This window comes from Alligator mississippiensis, chromosome 3 (genome assembly GCF_030867095.1).
Source record: "Alligator mississippiensis isolate rAllMis1 chromosome 3, rAllMis1, whole genome shotgun sequence".
Classification (NCBI taxonomy): domain Eukaryota; kingdom Metazoa; phylum Chordata; order Crocodylia; family Alligatoridae; genus Alligator; species Alligator mississippiensis.
Window position 1 is genome coordinate 302,081,639 of NC_081826.1, and position 17,843 is coordinate 302,099,481.

The 17,843-nt window shown below is 58.4% G+C and overlaps 1 protein-coding gene across 1 annotated transcript; it reads left to right on the plus strand.

The window, feature by feature from the left end:
* Window positions 1-24: 24 nt before the first annotated feature.
* On the plus strand, window positions 25-14,438 carry LOC132249197 (killer cell lectin-like receptor subfamily B member 1C). The gene is made up of 5 exons (XM_059723560.1): window positions 25-109; window positions 1,262-1,450; window positions 12,204-12,352; window positions 12,769-12,878; window positions 13,135-14,438. Exons 1-5 carry the CDS (start codon window positions 25-27, stop codon window positions 13,283-13,285), a joined length of 684 nt encoding a protein of 227 aa, XP_059579543.1. The 3' UTR covers window positions 13,286-14,438.
* The last annotated feature ends 3,405 nt before the right edge of the window (window positions 14,439-17,843 follow it).

Consider the following 17,843-nt stretch of genomic DNA (forward strand, 5'->3'; position numbering starts at 1 on the left):
GCCACTGTGGGCAACACTGCCGAGATGGGTGAAAGCGTCACATATGCTGAGCTACAGTTCTCCAAGGCCCCCTTGGGACGAAGTGTGAGCCCCCAGGCACAAGGGGAAGGTAGGAGCGAGCACCCCTCTGCCATCCAGCCCTGCCTCTGCACAACCTCCTGAACAGCCCCTGTGTCTGCAGCCCTACGAGCCAGAGGAAATGCCGGTGACACCTATGAGACACTCCAACTGGGCTCAGTGGGTCAGGGACCATCAGGACATTGGGCCCAGCAGGGCAGAGGTGAGTGTGAGGGAATCCCCTTTCCTGCTCAGGGCTCCCCGGCAGGGATGCAGAGAGCGCCCAGAGGTGCACAGCTGGCTCGGGTGCAAAACAGGACTGCAGGGGGCTAAGTTGACAAGAGTTGACAGGTGATGGAGGGGCTGTCCTGCCAAGGGCTGAGGGGTTGCTCTGGTTGCTGTGCCCAGGCTGCAGGGCAGAGAAGGGTATGTGGCTGCCCCAGGCTCCTGGGCTTTGCTAGAGGCCACACAGGCTGGGAAGGAATTTTCTCTCTCCCCAGTTTCTGCAGGCATCAAGGTTTCCTTTGCAGCCCCCGGAGGTGCTGGGTGCCATTTGCAGAGAGGTGCTGGGCTGTGGGTGTGAGTGCAGGCAGGGCTGGAGGCACAGTGCACACTAACCCATTCAGACACGCGCACACACTCATTCATAGACAGCAGGTTCCTGTGTCTGATGCTGCCACCTTCCTGAAGCTCAGGGTGGGACTAGGGTTTGGGCTGTGCCAATGCTTCTGATGGGGTGGGAGGGCCTCCAGGCTTGCTGCCCTCCCCCTGGGATGGGGTTGTGGGGGCTGCAGATGTCGTGGGGTGGTCCCAAGGTGCTTCATCTCTTGCAGTCCCAGTGTATCATGCGTCCCCTGCCCCTGGTCCTGCTGGCAGCCTGCCTGGCCCTGCTGGCCACCACCATCACCCTGGGGGTCTGCTGTGAGTAGGACCCCATGGGGCTTGCAAGGACTCTAGAGAGGGGGGCAATGGACAGGTGTGGGGGCATCATGGAAGACACTGGGTAGTCTTGTCCCTGTGTCCATTTTCATGTCTGTGCCCTGGTGCTGCCTTTGGAGGCTCTTGCCAGCATTTCCATCCCTGTGGCCCCAGGGTTTGGTTGGAGGTGTGAGCTTGGGGATGGGGGGTTGCCCCAGTTGTGGGCAGTGCATCCACCCAGGGGTGCCAGGCTATGCCCCTGATGCTGACAGCCCCATGCCTGCAGACTGGCAGCAGGGGGAGCACCTGGAGCAGGACCAGGCAGAGCTGATGCGGATGCAGCAGGAGGGGAATTGCAGCCAGACCAAGCTTCAGAAGATGAGGGGGGAGCTAGAACATGCACAGCAGCTGGTCCAGAAACTGCAGCAACAGCTGGACAGAGCCCAGGCCACTGTGCAGTCCTGCCAGGTCACAGGTAGCTCTTTGAGGGGCAAGGTGGTGGTGGATATGGCTCATGACCCCAGGATCAGGGCAGGGAGTAGAGGGCGGTGCCCAGCCCCATGCACTAGCCTGGTGTGATGGAGGGGTCAAGCCCTTGCCTGTGGGGAGCATGGTGGAGGCAGCTGCGGGGGGTCAGGCCCAGATCTGGGGAAGTACCAACTCAAGCCCTGCTGCAGTTGGGGCCAGCCCAGGCTACTCGTGTGAGGGGTCTGCTGAACTGGCAGGTGCTGGGGGAGTTGGGCAGGGTTGGGGCTCCCAGGATTACATGTTGCCAGTATCAGAGGCCAGCCCTGACCTCAGAGCCAGGTCTGCCCTGCTCCTGCACCCAGGACCATCCCACCCAGTGCAGAGCATGGCCTGGGCCCCAATGGGTGGGTGGGGGACCTGAGAGCCAGGGCACAGGCTGGGGAAAGAGGTGTGAGTGCTTACCTGTGCCCAGACTGCTACCTGGAGACCTGGATGCTGCACGGTGGGAAGTGCCTGTTCCTCTCCAGGGAGAAGACCTGCTTGGAGGGGCAGAAGGAAAGTGATGCCTGGCAGGAGCAGGCTGGGGAGGGCAGGGAGCAGGGAGGAGACACAGCGAGGGTCGTGGCAGGGCTGGTGCTGGAGGAGCCAGTGACTCCATCCCAGTGGAGTGGACAGCATCTGGGCAGGGCCTGGCGGGTGGAGGTGACGTGTGGGGGCACCTGGGGCAGCTGAAGGGAAGAAACAGGCTGGAGGGGAGGAAGAAAGGCTGAGAACCTCCTGTCAGTGTAGAGGCCTCAGAGGCTGGGGCAACCAGCAGCCCTTCTCCTGCCCTATCTTGGTCCTGAGGTCTGGCCCCAGGACCTGGGCCCCATCCAGAAGCTGTACCTGGGCATTGGGGTCTCCCTGCCCTGGGGCCATTTCACAGCCATTCTGACCTCCACAGAGCTTTCTTGCCCACTTGGATGCCCCGTACTGGATTGGACTGGAGAAGAGATGGGACTCCAAGTTATACAGTTATCAGTGGCAGTGGGAGGACAACACCCCATACAGCTTGTAAGTTGAGACAAACTCCTTGCCTAGAAACCACGTGCACCCCATTCCCGAGCACCAGCATGGGGGTGTGGGGAGCTCCCTGCCAGCCCACTGTAGTGCAGGCTGTGAGGGGGGCTCTGTCTCGGGCCAGGGTACAAGGTCAGACTGGCCGTGGGCTCCCAGCTGGCAAGGAGCTGGTGCTGAGGCTGCATCCAGGCAGGCAGGGTCCTCTGGGGCAGGTAAGCCCTGGGATCCTGCTGTGGCCTCTGTTATTGCAGGCCTGGGAGTGAGACAGCCCGTGGTCATTTTGCGAGAATAAAAGGGGGCAGAATAGAGAGAGGAGGCCAGTCCTATGAGAATCACTGCTGGATCTGTGAGAAGCCGGCAAGCTGCCCATAGGAAACCACAGGGACAGACCCCAGGTCAAAATGACAGGAGGGTCCTGTGAGTACAAGAGCGCATGTCCACAGCATCGTGGCACCAGAGATTCATGTCCCCTTTCCCCCTTGTTGACTGGACCCTGCACGCGTGAGGCTGGGACTGGCTGTGCCTGCCCTGCTCACCCTGCCTCTTGCCTTCAGCTCGTGGCTCCAGGGACCAGCTCCCACCTGCACCAGCATGATCCCCTCCCAGCTCCAAGGACTCAGCATCACCGGCTCCCTAAACCGTCCAGCAGACTGGGTGCAGCAAGGGCATTAGCAGATGTTCCCAGGACCCCAGATCTACCCCAGAGCTCAGTTGCTGGTCTCCACAGTCCTGAAGCAGTCAGACAGGGCAGCATCTCTGACCTGCCACCATCATGTGAGGGTGGACGGGGCTCAGGGTCCCACTCTTTTCCCAGCAATGGTTTCAGCACAGAGATGCTGCAGTGTGGTCCGGCGCATGCCCATTTCCACCTGCTGCCTTCTGCTCCAGCAACCATGCACCAGCTCCATGGTCCTTTGGCTGCAGCCCCCTCCCCACAGCAGTACATGTGGCAGAAATGCCACCATCTGTGTCCCTCACCAGAGATCTGTCTCTGCAAGCGTGAGAGGCTGGTGCTGAATCCCTCAGGGAGGGGGATCTTCCTTCCTGCCTACATGACAAAAGCCTGGTGTCTTGGATGTGGGTTCTCTGGTCACCTGGGGAGGGGGAGGGAAAAGCCCTGCTCACCAGCCCAGGTGACCTGTGATGCTTTTTAAATTGGTTGGCTAGTGGCCAGCACTGACAGCTTCGATTGCACAGGGCTGCTGAGGTCAGAGAGGTTATTTAAAGGCCCGGTCCAGGAAGAAGTCAGCCATTAGCCATGCGGTCATCCAGGTGAATCTGAAACTGGGAGAGGAGCTTCACCATCTAAAACAGGCTCTCTCCTCATCACTGCATGCTCCAAGAGTGCCTTGCCTCCAGAGGAAACTCCAAACACCCCTGGACAATGCGTGTGAGTAAGCTACTTGAGATCATAGATTCATAGATTCATAGACGTTAGGATCAGAAGGGACCTCAATAGATCATCGAGTCCGACCCCCTGCATAGGCAGGAAAGAGTGCTGGGTCTAGATGACCCCAGCTAGATACTCATCTAACCTCCTCTTGAAGACCCCCAGGGTAGGGGAGAGCACCACCTCCCTTGGGAGCCCGTTCCAGACCTTGGCCACTCGAACTGTGAAGAAATTCTTCCTAATGTCCAATCTAAATCTGCTCTCTGCTAGCTTGTGGCCATTGTTTCTTGTAAGACTTGTAAGATCAGACTAGATATTTAGCTTACAGTAACTCAGATGCGAGATCAAAAGGCTACCTCAGCCATACTAGTTTACTCTATGGGATCCCTCTGATATTCCTATGATACTGCTCTACCTTTTCCCCTGTTTTCTCCCTACCCCCTGTAATCAACAAAGTTATCCTTGTGACCGGTGTGGGAGACTTATTGAGGGGTGGGTCTAAATTATGCCGAGGAGGCCCCTTAGGTCTGTGGACTAAGGGAGATTTTCCTATTAAGCCCCTGACTTGGGGAAGTGCCCCAAATGCCTGTATTGGGTCTTGCTTCAATCCTGGGGAAACTCTTTGAGAAGATTATCAAGGAGAATATCTGTGATGAGCCAGGAGTGGGGATGATGCTCAATGGCAACCAGCATTGTTTCGTTAGGGGCAGGTCCTGTCAGACCAGCCTGGTGGCCTCTATGATCAGGTCACAAAATACTTGGACGCAGGTGTCGCAGTGGATGTAGTCTGTCTGGACTTCTTGAAGGCCTTTGACATTGTCTCCCACCCCATGCTCACTAAGAAGTTCGGCAACTGTGGTGTTGATGCCTACACAGTCAGATGGATTGCACATTGGGTAAGGATCATACTCAGAGAGTGGTGGTGGACTGGTCTTTTTCAACCTGGAGAGAAGTGGGCAGTGGGGTCCCCTAGGGCATGGTCCTTGGGCCCGCATTGTTCAATTTCTTTATTAGCGACTTGGACGATGGGGTGAAGAGGAGCCTGTTTAAATTCACTGATGACACCAAGATTTGGGGTGAGGTGGGCATGGTAGAAGGGAAGGACAGATTACAGCAGGACCTGGACAGGTTACAGTGGTGGTGAAGGGGGCAGGGTGTAGAACTAGTGCAGGATTAGCCCCCTTCTGGCACCAGGCCATGGCATTCAACCCTGCCCAGCTCACTCCAGCCCCGGGGCCACCACCAACCCTGTCTGCACTGGGGAGAGGGCAGAGCCTTGGCTGCCAGAGCCAATGATAGGGCTGTGGCTATCCTTGAAAAAATTATCAAGGCTCACATTTGTGAGAGCCCGGCAGGACAAATTATGCTGAGGGGAAACCAGCACAGGTTCGTGGCAGGCAGATCGTGCCTGACTAATCTGGTCTTTTTTTATGACCAGGTTATGAAATGCCTGGACACAGGAGGAGGGGTGGATGTCGTATACTTAGACTTCAGGAAGGCCTTCGATACGGTATCCCACCCCATACTGGTGAACAAGTTAAGAGGCTGTGACTTGGATGACTACACAGTCCGGTGGGTGGCGAATTGGCTAGAGGGTCGCACCCAGAGTCGTGGTGGATGGGTCGGTCTCGACCTGGAAGGGTGTGGGCAGTGGGGTCCCGCAGGGCTCGGTCCTTGGACCGATACTCTTCAATGTCTTCATCAGCGACTTGGACGAGGGAGTGAAGTGTAATCTGTCCAAGTTTGCAGATGACACAAAGCTATGGGGAGAAGTGGACACGCCGGAGGGCAGGGAACAGCTGCAAGCAGACCTGGACAGGTTGGACAAGTGGGCAGAAAACAACAGAATGCAGTTCAACAAGGAGAAATGCAAAGTGCTGCACCTAGGGAGGAAAAATGTCCAGCACACCTACAGCCTAGGGAATGACCTGCTGGGTGGCACGGAGGTGGAAAGGGATCTTGGAGTCCTAGTAGAGTCCAAGATGAACATGAGTTGGCAGCGTGACGAAGCCATCAGAAAAAAATCAAAGGCACTTTATCGTGCATCAGCAGATGCATGACGAATAGATCCAAGGAGGTGATACTTCCCCTCTATCGGGCGCTGGTCAGACCGCAGTTGGAGTACTGCGTGCAATTCTGGGCGCCGCACTTCAAGAGGGATGCGGATAACCTGGAGAGGGTCCAGAGAAGGGCCACTCGTATGGTTAAGGGCCTGCAGACCAAGCCCTACGAGGAGAGACTAGAGAAACTGGACCTTTTCAGCCTCCGCAAGAGAAGGTTGAGAGGCGACCTTGTGGCTGCCTATAAGTTCATCACGGGGGCACAGAAGGGAATTGGTGAGGTTTTACTCACCAAGGTGCCCCCGGGGGTTACAAGAAATAATGGCCACAAGCTAGCAGAGAGCAGATTTAGACTGGACATTAGAAAGAACTTCTTCACAGTTAGAGTGGCCAAGGTCTGGAAGGGGTCCCAAGGGAGGTGGTGCTCTCCCCTACCATGGGGGTCTTCAGGAGGAGGTTAGATGAGCATCTAGCTGGGGTCATCTAGACCCAGCACTCTTTCCTGCCTATGCAGGGGGTCGGACTCGATGATCTATTGAGGTCCCTTCCGACCCTAACATCTATGAATCTATGAATCCTTGCCTGCACCCATCTACTCTTGAGACCACTTCTGCTTCTGTCTAATTCATCAGCACCTCTCTCCTGCTGGGTTGTCCTACGCCAGGCCCAGCAGCCAACGAGTTAATTGGTGCCCCGCCACCAGGATGGGCGAGAGCATGACATGTGCTGACCTGCAGTTCTCCTAAGCCCCCATGGGATGGAGAATGACTCCCCAGGTGCAGGGGGCAGGTAGCAGCCAGCATCCCTTCACCATGCACATCTGCTCCAGCTCCACACCCTGACCAGCCCTTGTTTCTGCAGCACTACCAGCCCTGGACAAGGCTGGCAACACCTATAAGAACCTCCAGCTAGACCCAGTGGGTGAGGGGTCCAGCGTGATGGCCAGAACCAGAGGGATTAATAAGCAATAAATATGTGCTTCTTGGAGGCAGCTCCCTGCACTTGTCCATATTGAAATGCATCCTGTTTTTATTAGCCCACCCCTGCAACCTATCCACATCTTTCTGCAGTCTTTCCCTCCCTACTAGCATGCTCACCTCACCCCAAATTTTGGTATCATCAGCAAATTTGAACAGGTTGCTTTTCACCCCGTCGTCCAAATTGCTGATAAAGCAATTGAACAGCATGGGCCCAAGGACCGAGCCCAGGGGGACTCCGCTGCCCACTTCCCCTCAGGTCGAATATAACCCATCCACCACCACCCTCTGAGTATGACTCTTCAGCCAATTAGCAATCCACCTGTCTGTGTAGGCATCGATGCCACAGTCGCCTAGTTTTTTAATGAGGATGGGGTGGGAGACAGTGTCAAAGGCCTTGCTGAAGTCCAGAAAGACTACATCCACGGCGACACCTGCGTCCAATGCTTTTGTGACCTGATCGTAAAAGGCAACCAGGTTGGTCTGACATGACCTGCCCCTAATGAAACCGTGCTGGTTGCCCTTGAGTATCATCCCCGATGCCGGCCCATCACAGATGTGCTCCTTGATGATCTTCTCAAAGATTGAGGTAAGACTGATGGGCCTATAGTTGCCCATGGCTCTGCTTGCTGTGCTCAGGCTGCAAGGCAGAGTGCGTTTGGCTGTCCCAGGCTCCGGGGCTTTGCTGGGGGCCATGTACAACAGGAAGGAGTGTTCCCCCCTCCGCAGTTGCTGCAGGCATCAAGGTTTCCTTTGCTGCCCTCAGGGGCACTGGGTGCCAGCTGCAGAAAGGTGCTGGGCTCTGTGGGTGTGAGCACAGGCAATGTCATTCACACACTTGTACATAGACAGCAGCTTCCTGTGGCCAATGCTGCCACCTTCTCTGCAGCCCAGGCTGGTGCTCGGGCTGGGGCTGTGCCCATGCTCCTGCTGGGATGAGCCCCACAGGGTACTGGGTAGAGGGTGTTAGCGTAGTGCTCAGTCTCAGCCCAGGGCTGCAGTGTGGGCAGGAAACATTGTTGGCAAAGACCTGGTACCATCATCACATGTGCATGCTGGAGAAAGAGCTAAGGGAGCAGGGCAGTGTCTCAGACTACTTGGGCATGGGTGACCAAAGAAAGGAGAGGACTACATACACATTTCCAAACACAACCTGTAATTGGCAAGAGATCGAACTAGGCTGAATGCACGAGAAGTGTGCTCTACATGGTGGGCTTGCTATACTTGGGGGGCATGCCATACGTGACTATGGTCAAGGCACCCAAGGGATAGAAAGAGGTGTAGCTTCACTTATGAAAGCCCAGGCAGAGATGAAGCCTGTGGGATCTCCACTCCAACACCTAAGATGAATTGTGGATCCCCCAGAATTGGGAAAGCGGGTGATATTTAGATATCAGATAGTTAGCTGTAAGGAGATGCTTTGCCCTTCGGATTATGTGAAGGTTCTCTGTTGCCTTTTTGGTTTATTATATTGCATTATAAAGTAGAGAAGGGTGTGTCTGTCAGAGGTGTGTCTTGCTGGGCTGTGTCTTATCTTAGGTGAAGTTTTCTGTTGTTCTTTGTTGTGTGTTTGAAGTTGAGAATTGTTGGGCTCAATAAATGCTCCCTCCAGAGAACAGACTATTCTTGTTCAAGCATCGATGCATTCAGTGCCACTGCCAAAAGTCTAATATTACACCTGGTATCACCAGTAGCTGTAGCCGAGGCCAGAAGAGGCCGAGGTCAGAAGGTGAAGCCAGAGATGAGCAGAGCGGAGGGTAACCAGGATCAAAGCCAGAACTCAGAGTTGAGCTAAAACTGGATTCACGTGGAGATGCTGAGGTCTCCCCAGAGCTGGAGCCACAAGTCACAACACATCAGGATGGAGAGGCAGGGACAGTTGGGACATGACCTTGGAGGGGAGAAGGGTTCGTAAGCTGGAACTGGGGCTGAGAGTTGGAGCAGGCTGGACCTGCTGCCTTTGGGACCAGGCTGCCCTGATGGCCTCCCTCAGCCCAGCTGGGCCCAAGTGGGAGGCGGTGGCGGGGCGTGTGCTTGTTCCCTGGTGACTCGCCCTGATGGCTCTGGTGGGACCAGCTGGGCCCAGGGTTGTGGCTCAGCTGGGATCAGTGGGGTTCAGCCCTCTTTGCAGGAGGGGGTGAGTCAGGTGTCTTTGCATCTGGTTGTAGCTGTGCGCAGTGCATACATCTCCAAGCTGTGTGAAAAGGTCATGCGGGACCTGGCCAAAGCCTGGCTGCAGCCGAGACACATGATGCCACAACAGCCTTTCGTCCCCCAGCAGTGCCCCAGGGTGAGGAGGAAATTGAGCTTGTTGCACTTGATTTGTTTGTTATGAACTCACATGGCTGCTTCCACTCAGCCTTTTCTCCTCCACACACTTGCACTGGCCCTTCCTGAGTGTGCTCCAGTTATTTCCCAGGTACAAAGATGACGGGAATTTGGATGTATCGCCCTGGGTCCCATTTGTCCTTTCCAGTGAGGCGTACTGCACTGGCTCTTCTCCAGGCCTCTACACTTCACCAATCTCCCACAACCTGGTCAATATTGTTCTCACGTGCCAGTTCCTCCAGTCCCGTGTGGGGAACCCCCTGAGGCCCTGTGGAACTGGGTGCATTCAGACCCATGCGGCTGCCTAGGAAAGGGCTTGGGATGAGCTCTGGGGTGGACAACCCATCTAGCTAGGAGAGAGGGGAGAGCAGCTGTGAGTGCCTTCCTCCAGGCTGGAGAAGCAGTGTCAGGGTCAGCTCAGCACCTGGTAAGGTTGAGAGCAGATAAGCGTCAGGCTTTGGGGGAACTCGTTCCCTTCCTGTGCCGGGAAACCTCATGTATTTTTTCTACCATTACAGCAACAGCGATGCTCCAGCCCTGCTGCAGGAACTGTGACGGTCTCTAGTGTCTTTGTGCACAGACCTGTGCCCTGCATACAAAACGGTGTCGATGGTGGAGAGGTCTGTGTGGGGGAGGCACCTGTGGGTGGAGGGGTCTCTGTGTCCAGTCACCAGTGAGCACGGATGGGGCAGATCCTACATTTGGAAGGGTCCTTTCCCCTCCCTATTGTTTAGTAATGGGCCCCAGAGAACAACACATGGCTCAGGAGACCCTGTCATTGTAGCTCATGCCCTGGTGACCCAGGCTATTTCTGGGCCTGGGGCAGTCAGGGGCTGCTGGGCCAGGTCTGGGCTGACTCCACATGGCCTCTCAGATGCTCTTTCCCTGCAACACCTCCTTTGCCAGGGGCCCTTTCTAGGGCGGGCAGGGCTATGGCTGCTGGACCCAATGGCAGGGCAATGGCCCCACATCCCGCCCTGCTTGGCCACCCCCACCTGTGGTTGAGGCCACTTCTGCTTCTGGCTCATTCGTCCCTCCTGCTGGGACGTGCTGCACTTGCACTAGCAGCTGCAGAGCCACCGTGGGAAACACTGCCGAGATGGGCGAGAGCGTCACATATGCTGAGCTGCAGTTCTCCAAGGCCCCCCCGGGAAGAAGTGTGAGCCCCCAGGCACAAGGGAAAGGTAGGAGCGAGCACCCCTTTGCCATCCAGCCCTGCCCCTGCCCAACCCCCTGACCAGCCCCTGTGTCTGCAGTCCTACAAGCCTTAGGAAAGGCCGATGACGCCCACGAGACCTTCCAGCTGTGCCCAGTGGGTGAGGCACCATCAGGACATGGGGCCCAGCAGCATAGAGGTGGGTGTGAGGGAATCCCCTGCTCTGCCCACGGCTCCCCTGCAGGGATACGGAGAGCTTCCAGGGGTGCACAGCTGGCTCGGGTGTGAAACAGGACTGCAGGGGGCTAAGATGACAAGAGTCGACAGGTGATGGAGGAGCTGTCCTGCCCCAGGGCTAAAGGGTGGCTCTGGTTGCTGTGCCCAGGCTGCAGGGCAGATAGCGGTGTGTGGCTGCCCCAGGCTCCTGGGCTTTGCTGGAGTTTTCCCCCCTGACCAGTTTCTGCAGGCATCAGGGTTTCCTTTGCAGACCTTGGAGGTGCTGAGTGCTGGGTGCAGAGAGGTGCTGGGCTGGGGTGTGAGTACAGGCACGGCTGGATGCACAGTGTATACTCACCCATTCAGACACACTCACACACTCATTCATAGACAGCAGCTTCCTGTGTCTGATGCTGCCACCTTCCCTGAAGCTCAGGCTAGGGCTGAGGATTGGGCTGTGCCAATGCTCCTGCTGGGATTGGAGGGACTCCAGGCCTCCTGCCCTCTCCCTGCTATGGGGCTTTGGGGGATGCAGGTGCCGTGGGCTGGTCCCAAGGTGCTACTTCTCTTGCAGAGACCCGGTGGAGCATACATCCCCTGCCCTTGGTCCTCCTGGCAGCCTGCCTGGCCCTGCTGGCCACCACCATCACCCTGGGGGCATTCTGTGAGTAGGTCCCCATGGGGCTGGCAGGGACTCGGGCGGGCAGGGGCAATGGGCTGGTGTAGGGGCAGCATGGAAGACACTGGGACAGTGTTGCCCTGCGTCCGTGTCCATGTCTGTGCCCTGGTGCTGCCTTTGGAGGTCTTGCCAGCTTTTTCACCCCTGTGGCCCCAGGGCCTGGGTAAAGGTGTGAGTATTTGGTGGGGAGGTAGGGGTGCAGCCTCTGCTGCAGCCACTGCACCTACCCGTGGGTGCAAGACCCCTGCTGCTGACAGCCCCTTACCTATAGACTGGCAGGTGGGCACTGAGCTGGAGCAGGCCCAGGCAGAGCTGATGCGGATGCAGCAGGAGGGGAACCACAGCCAGGCCGAGCTCCAGAATATCATGGGGGAGCTACAACATGCACAGCAGCTGGCCCAGAAACTGCAGCAACAGCTGGACTTAGGTAGCTCTTTGAGGGACAGGGTGGGGGAGATGGCTCATGACCCCAGGAGCAGGGCAGGGAGTAGAGGGCAGTGCCCAGCCCCATGCACTAGCCTGGTGTGATGGAGGGGTCAAGTCCCCGCATGTGGGGAGTATGGAGGAGGCAGCGGGGTTAGGGGGGGTGGTCAGGCGCAGATCTGGGGAAGTAGCAACTCAAGCCCTGCTGCATTTGGGGCCAGCCCAGGCTACTGATGTGAAGGGTCTGCTGGGCTGGAAGGTGCTGGGGGCGTCGGGCAGGGAGGGAGCTCCGAGGATTGCACAGGACCAGGATCAGAGCCCAGCCCTGACCTCAGAGCGGGGCCTGTCCTGCTCCTGCACCCAGGACCATCTCACCCACTGCAGAGCATGGCCCAGGCCCCTTTGGGTGGGAGGAGGACCCGAGAGCCAGGGCACAGGGTGGGCAAAGGTGTGAGTGTCTACCTGTGCCCAGACTGCTGCCTGGAGACCTGGATGCTGCACGGTGGGAAGTGCCTGTTCCTCTCGAAGGAGGAGAAGACCTGGGATCAAAGCAAACGCGAGTGTGAAGTAAAATCCTCTCGGCTCCTCATCCTCCAGGACTGGGACCACGGGACCATGCTGGTACAGCTGGGCCTGGAGGGGCAGAAGGAAAGTGCTGCCTGGCAGGAGCAGGATGGGAAAGGCAGGGAATGGGGAGGAGACACAGCGAGGGTCATGGCAGGGCTGGTGCTGGAGGAGCCAGTGAGCCCATCCCGGGGAGGGGGAGAGGGGCTGGGCAGGGCCTGGCAGGTGTAGGCAGAGCCGAGGGGGCACCTGGGGCAAATGAAGGGAAGAAACAGGCTGGAGGGGGGGAAGGATGTCTGGAAACCCCCAGCCAGCACGGAGGCCTCGGGGGCTGGAGCAGTTGACAGCTCTTCTCCTGCCCCTTCCCTGTGCTGAGGGCCGGCCCCAGCACCCGGGGCTCCTCTGCAAGTTCTTCCCGGGCATCAGGGTCTCCCTGCCCTGGGCATATTTCACGGCCATTGTCACCTCCCCAGAGCTTTCTTGCCCACACGGACACCCCGTACTGGATCGGACTCAGATTCACATGGGACTACAAGTCGCGCATGCAGCAGTGGCAGTGGGAGGACGGCACCCCGTACAACCCGTAAGTTGGCACTGAGCTCCTTGCCTAGAAACTCTGTGCACCCCCTTCCCGAGCACCAGCGCTGGGGTGCGGGGAGCTCCCTGTCAGCCCACCGCAGCACGGGCTGTGATGGGGGCTCTGGCTGGGCCCTGGTACAAGGCCAGACTGGCCGTGGGCTCCCACCGGGGAGGAGCTGGCGCGGAGGCTGCAGCCCTGTGGGGCAGGCCCTGTGGGGCTGGGATGACCTGGGGTCCTGACACAGCCTCTGTCATTGCAGGCCTGGGAGTAGGACACGTGATGGTGTTTTTGGAACAATAAGAGGGGGCAGAATAGAGAGAGGAGGCTGGTACTATGATAAACACCGCTGGGTGTGCGAGAGGCCGGCCGGCTGCCCCCAGGGAACCGCAGGGACTGACCCCAGGGCATGAAGGCACGAGGGTCCCATGACTATAAGAGCAAGTGTCCACAGCATCGCAGCGCCAGGGACTCATGTCCCCTTCCCCACTTGTCAGCTGGATCCTGCACCCCCACACACGAGGTGGGACTGGCTCTGGCTGCCCCGCTCAACCTGCCTCTTGGCTTCAGCTCGTGGCTCCAGGGACCAGCTGCCACCTGCACCCGCCTGATCCCCTCGCAGCGCCAAGGACTCAGCATCGCCTGCTCTGGGAAACGGACCAGCAGACAGGGCCTAGCAAAGGCATTAGCGGATGTTCCCAGGACCCCGGATTGATTCCAGAGCTCGGCTGCCAGACCCTGCAGGCCTGATCCAGTCAGACACGGCAGCATCTTTGACCTGCCCCCAGCACACGTAGGGGTGGAGGGGCTAAGGGCACATCTCCTTTCCCAGCAGTGGGTTCAGCAGAGCGGTTATGTGGTGCTGGCAGGTGTCTGCTGATGACCACCTGTCCAAGTTGGCTCCAGCTCTGCGGGTCACAGCTCCTGCCTTCCTTCCTGTCTGCTCCCAAGGGCCTGGCCATTTTACTGGCCTCCTCAGAGTTTATAGGCCAGGAGCTGTACTGGGCCCCACGGGCTGCATACATGATGCCCATGCATGGGCCCTGGCAGCAGGGCTGGAGGGGAACCTCCCACCCACCAGGACTTGCACCTGCCTCCCGCTGCCTTGTGCGCCAGGCAAACATGCACCAACCCCACTGTCCCCTGGCTGCAGCCCCCTCCCCACAGCAGCCCACACTGATGCAGGACCAGCAGGCTTAGCCCTGTTCCCTCATCCCAGTCACCGGCCTTCTCCCCTGTGCCCACACAGGCCAGAAGAAGCCCCTGGGGCCAGGTCGAGGGTCCCAGCAGCCCTTCAGGCACTTTCCCTGCGACTGTGGTGTCTGTTGCTGGCATGAGCATTGCCATTGGGGACCCATGCAGACCAAGGAGCCAGCTGTGCACTGCAGGACCATGGGTGCCCTCATCCTGTCCCACAGAGCTTCATGCTGGGGACCTCCTCATGCCCAGGGACACAGGGGAGGTGGGACGCAGCATGGTACAGGCCTGTGTATTGAACGCTGTAAATAAGCCGGGATATACATTGCTGCCATTCATGCCAATCATGATCATCTTCATATTATTAAACTGCTGAGATTACATTTACCAGTGCCTTGCATGCCGGGCCGCTTGTCTGTGCACATCCGTCCTACAGCCTCAGGGGAAGTGGGGCAAGTCAGCTGAACCCAACTCCTCCACAGCACACTCCCTGCTCCCAGCTCTAGCACCTGGCCAGATCCAGGGCCCTGGTGCTGGCTTCCTAGCTGGTGAGAGATGGGCCACAAGGTCCCGGGAAAGGGCACAGCTCAGCTGTTGTACCGAATACTTGGAGGGCACCTCAGGGGAGGCAGGCGGCGAGTGGCACTTGCAGTTGACATCACAGGGTCCAAGGAGTAAACATGCACCTCCACTGTGGACTTGGGCATCGCGGGGCTGCTTGTTGGGAAGGTGGTGCAGGGCAGCAGGTTGAAGGACAGCAACATAACCTACTTGTTGAGTGTATCCAACATCTTGGTTTTGCCGTTGTTGTGGTCCTGGTGCTGGGAGAAGGGATTGAGGGGGGGTGGAATTTCCCTGGTCCAGGCACCTCCTTTGGGCTCTGGTGGCTGCTGCGGGCCAGGGGAGCATTGCGGAAATGTGTCCGACTGGCTGCAGGAGAGGTGCTGGCTGCTCCGATTGATGCAGCTGAAGCCGCACTCACCTTTTTGTGAGGTGTGTCATGCTGCAGACTTGTCCCAACTTTGGCACCTACCAGGACTCCCAGGTCCATGTCTATAGTGCTGCCATCCCACCGGGGTCTTTCATACTTCCTTCACTTTAGATCACTTCTCCCTGGGACAGCGCCTTGCACTGCACTGCACTGCACTGCCCTGCACTGCCTCCCGCCCGGCTGTCCAGGCTGTCGGGGTCTTTCCGGACTCTACTCCCCTCCACCAGCCTGGTGACAGTCCTGCCCCATTTCACATCCCCTGCAGCCTGGCCCAGCAGCTCTGTGCCCACATCCAGGTCCTTAATAAAGACGGTGTCCAGACCGACCCAGAACAGAGCCCTGTGGGACTCCACTGGAAATGCCTGCTATTCGGACATGGATCTGTTCATAATGACCTGTCTGCAACTGGGACAGGCACAGTACTGCCTAGTGGCAAGACCCTGAGAGCACATGTGAAGCCCAGGAGCCTTTCCCAAGAGAGCAGGAGGGTTCCAGAGGGGTTTGGCATCTGACATGGATCCAGGAGCTGTATCCAAGGCCAGGACAAGCTGGGGGCAGAAGCTGGAGCATCAGTTCAGCAATGGATCTGGCTGAGAGCAGATGAACTGCAGGCTGTGGGGGATCTCACGCCTTTTCTGCTTCTGCTCCTAAGTGATGCCTTGCTGCAGAAACTGTGAAGGTCTCTAGTGACTGTGTGCAAATATTTGTGCCCTGGGTAAGGGAGGGCATGGGTGGTGAAGAGAGTCTGTCTGGGGGGCCTAAGCCATGTCCAGACAGTGTGAGAGATGTCGGGGTAAGGCCTGCCTTTGAGAAGGTCCTTTCTCCGTCCCCTCTTCTGCAAAGTGTGCACGGCCCAGACATGGTTCAGGGGACCCCGTCATTGCAGCCTGTGCCCTCCTGACCTGGGCCCAGCTCAGCCGAGGCCTGAGGGAGGCTGCCTGCCCCATGGGTTGTTGCTTCTGGGATCTTGCTGCCCGGCAGGACAAAGCCCATCAGAGCCAATCCAGCTGGAGCTCCCGGAGGCTGGAGTCAGGAGAGGGACGGTGGGGAGAGCCGTGTCCTGGAGCTGCAGTCTTGGTGCCCAAGGGGCCGTGGGCTCTCCCTGCCCCAAGCCTGAACTAGGAGAGACTCTGAGGGGTCCTAGAGACTGTCCGTCACTCCGCAGCACCCACATGTCTAAGGCAGCCCCAGCCCTGCCTGAAGCTTCCCAGGCCTGGGCTGACCCAGCATGGCCCCCTGGATACTCTTGGGCCTCCACCACCCCAGCCATCCCCCACCAGGCCTGTCTGTGCCACGGACAGCAGGGACTTTTCTGAAACATGAATGGGGCCCTACCCAAAATCTGGCCAAGCTTCACAGCCCCCGACTGTGGTCAAGGCCACTTCTGCTTCTAAGTGATGCTGCAGCACTTCCTTTGCTCGCTCCAGCAGCCCCGCACGGCACAGCTGCCTGCATTGTGAACTGCTCCATGCACCACTGCCAGGATGTACGAGGCCCTGCATTTCTCCAAGGCTCCCTCAGGCCAGAGCATGACCCCCTGGGTGCAGGGGGCAAGTAAGACCCAGCACCCCTCCCTCAGCCCAATCATGCTGCAGCCCATCACCCTGACCAGCCCCTGTGTTTATATACCTTCAGCCTTGGGCGAGGCCGAGGACACGTATGATACCCTCCAGCTGGCCATATGTTCATGGGGCTGATCAGTCACAGGACCCAGCATCGCAAAGGTGAGTGCGGGGGCATCCCCCGCCCTGCCCAGGGCTCCGCATCAGGGATGCAGAGAGCTCCCAGGGGTGCGCAGCTGGATCAGGGGTGATACAAAACTGCAGGGGCTGAGACCAGAGGATGGAGGGGGAGGGGATGGAGGGGTGTCCTGCCCCAGAAATGAGGGGTGGCTCTGCTTGTTGTCCCCAGGATGCAGACAGAGCAGGGTGTGTGGTTTCCCCAGGCTCTGGGGCTTTGTGGGTGGCAATATATGTTAGGAAGGCGTGTTCCCCCCTCCCCAGGTGCTGCCAGTATCAGGGTTGACTTTGCTCCCTTCAGAAGTGCTGGGTGCCAGCTGAAGAGAGGTGCTGGGCTGTGGGTGTGAGCGCAGGTGGGGCCAGAGGCACTGTGCACACTCGCCCATTCAGACACATTCACACGCTTGTTCATAGTCAGCAGCTTCCTGTGTCCACTGGTGCCACCTTCCCTGCAGCCCGGTCTGGGGCTGGGGATAAGTCTGTGTCAATGGTCTTGCTGGGGTGGGAGGGCCTCCAGGCCTGCTGCCCTCTCCCTGGGATGGGATCATGGAGGCTGCAGGTGCCGGGGGCTGGTCCCAAGGTGCTTCATCTCTTGCAGAGCCTTGGGTGGGTATGCATCCCCTGCCCCTGGCCCTGCTAGCAGCCTTCCTGGCCCTGCTGGTCACCACCATTGCCCTGGGGGTCTGCTGTGAGTACGTTCCCATGGGGCTGGCAGGGACTCTGAGGGGTGGGGGCAATTGGCAGGGGTGGGGGCAGCATGGAAGACTCTGGGCAGCCTTCCCCCTGTGTCCGTGTCCATGTCTGTGCCTTTACGCTGCTTTTGGAGGCCTTTGCCAGCTTTTCCATCCCTGTGGGCCCAGGGCTTGGGTGGAGGTATGAGTACTGCGTGGTGGGGGTGGAGGTGCTGGTGCTGGGCGAAGGGGTTGAGGTGGGGCAGTGTGTCCCTGGTCTGGGTGCCGACTTTGGGCTGTGGGAGTCACCACCGGCCAGGGGAACGTGTCAGGAATGTGTGTAACTGGCTGCGGGAGACCCACTGGTCTGCTC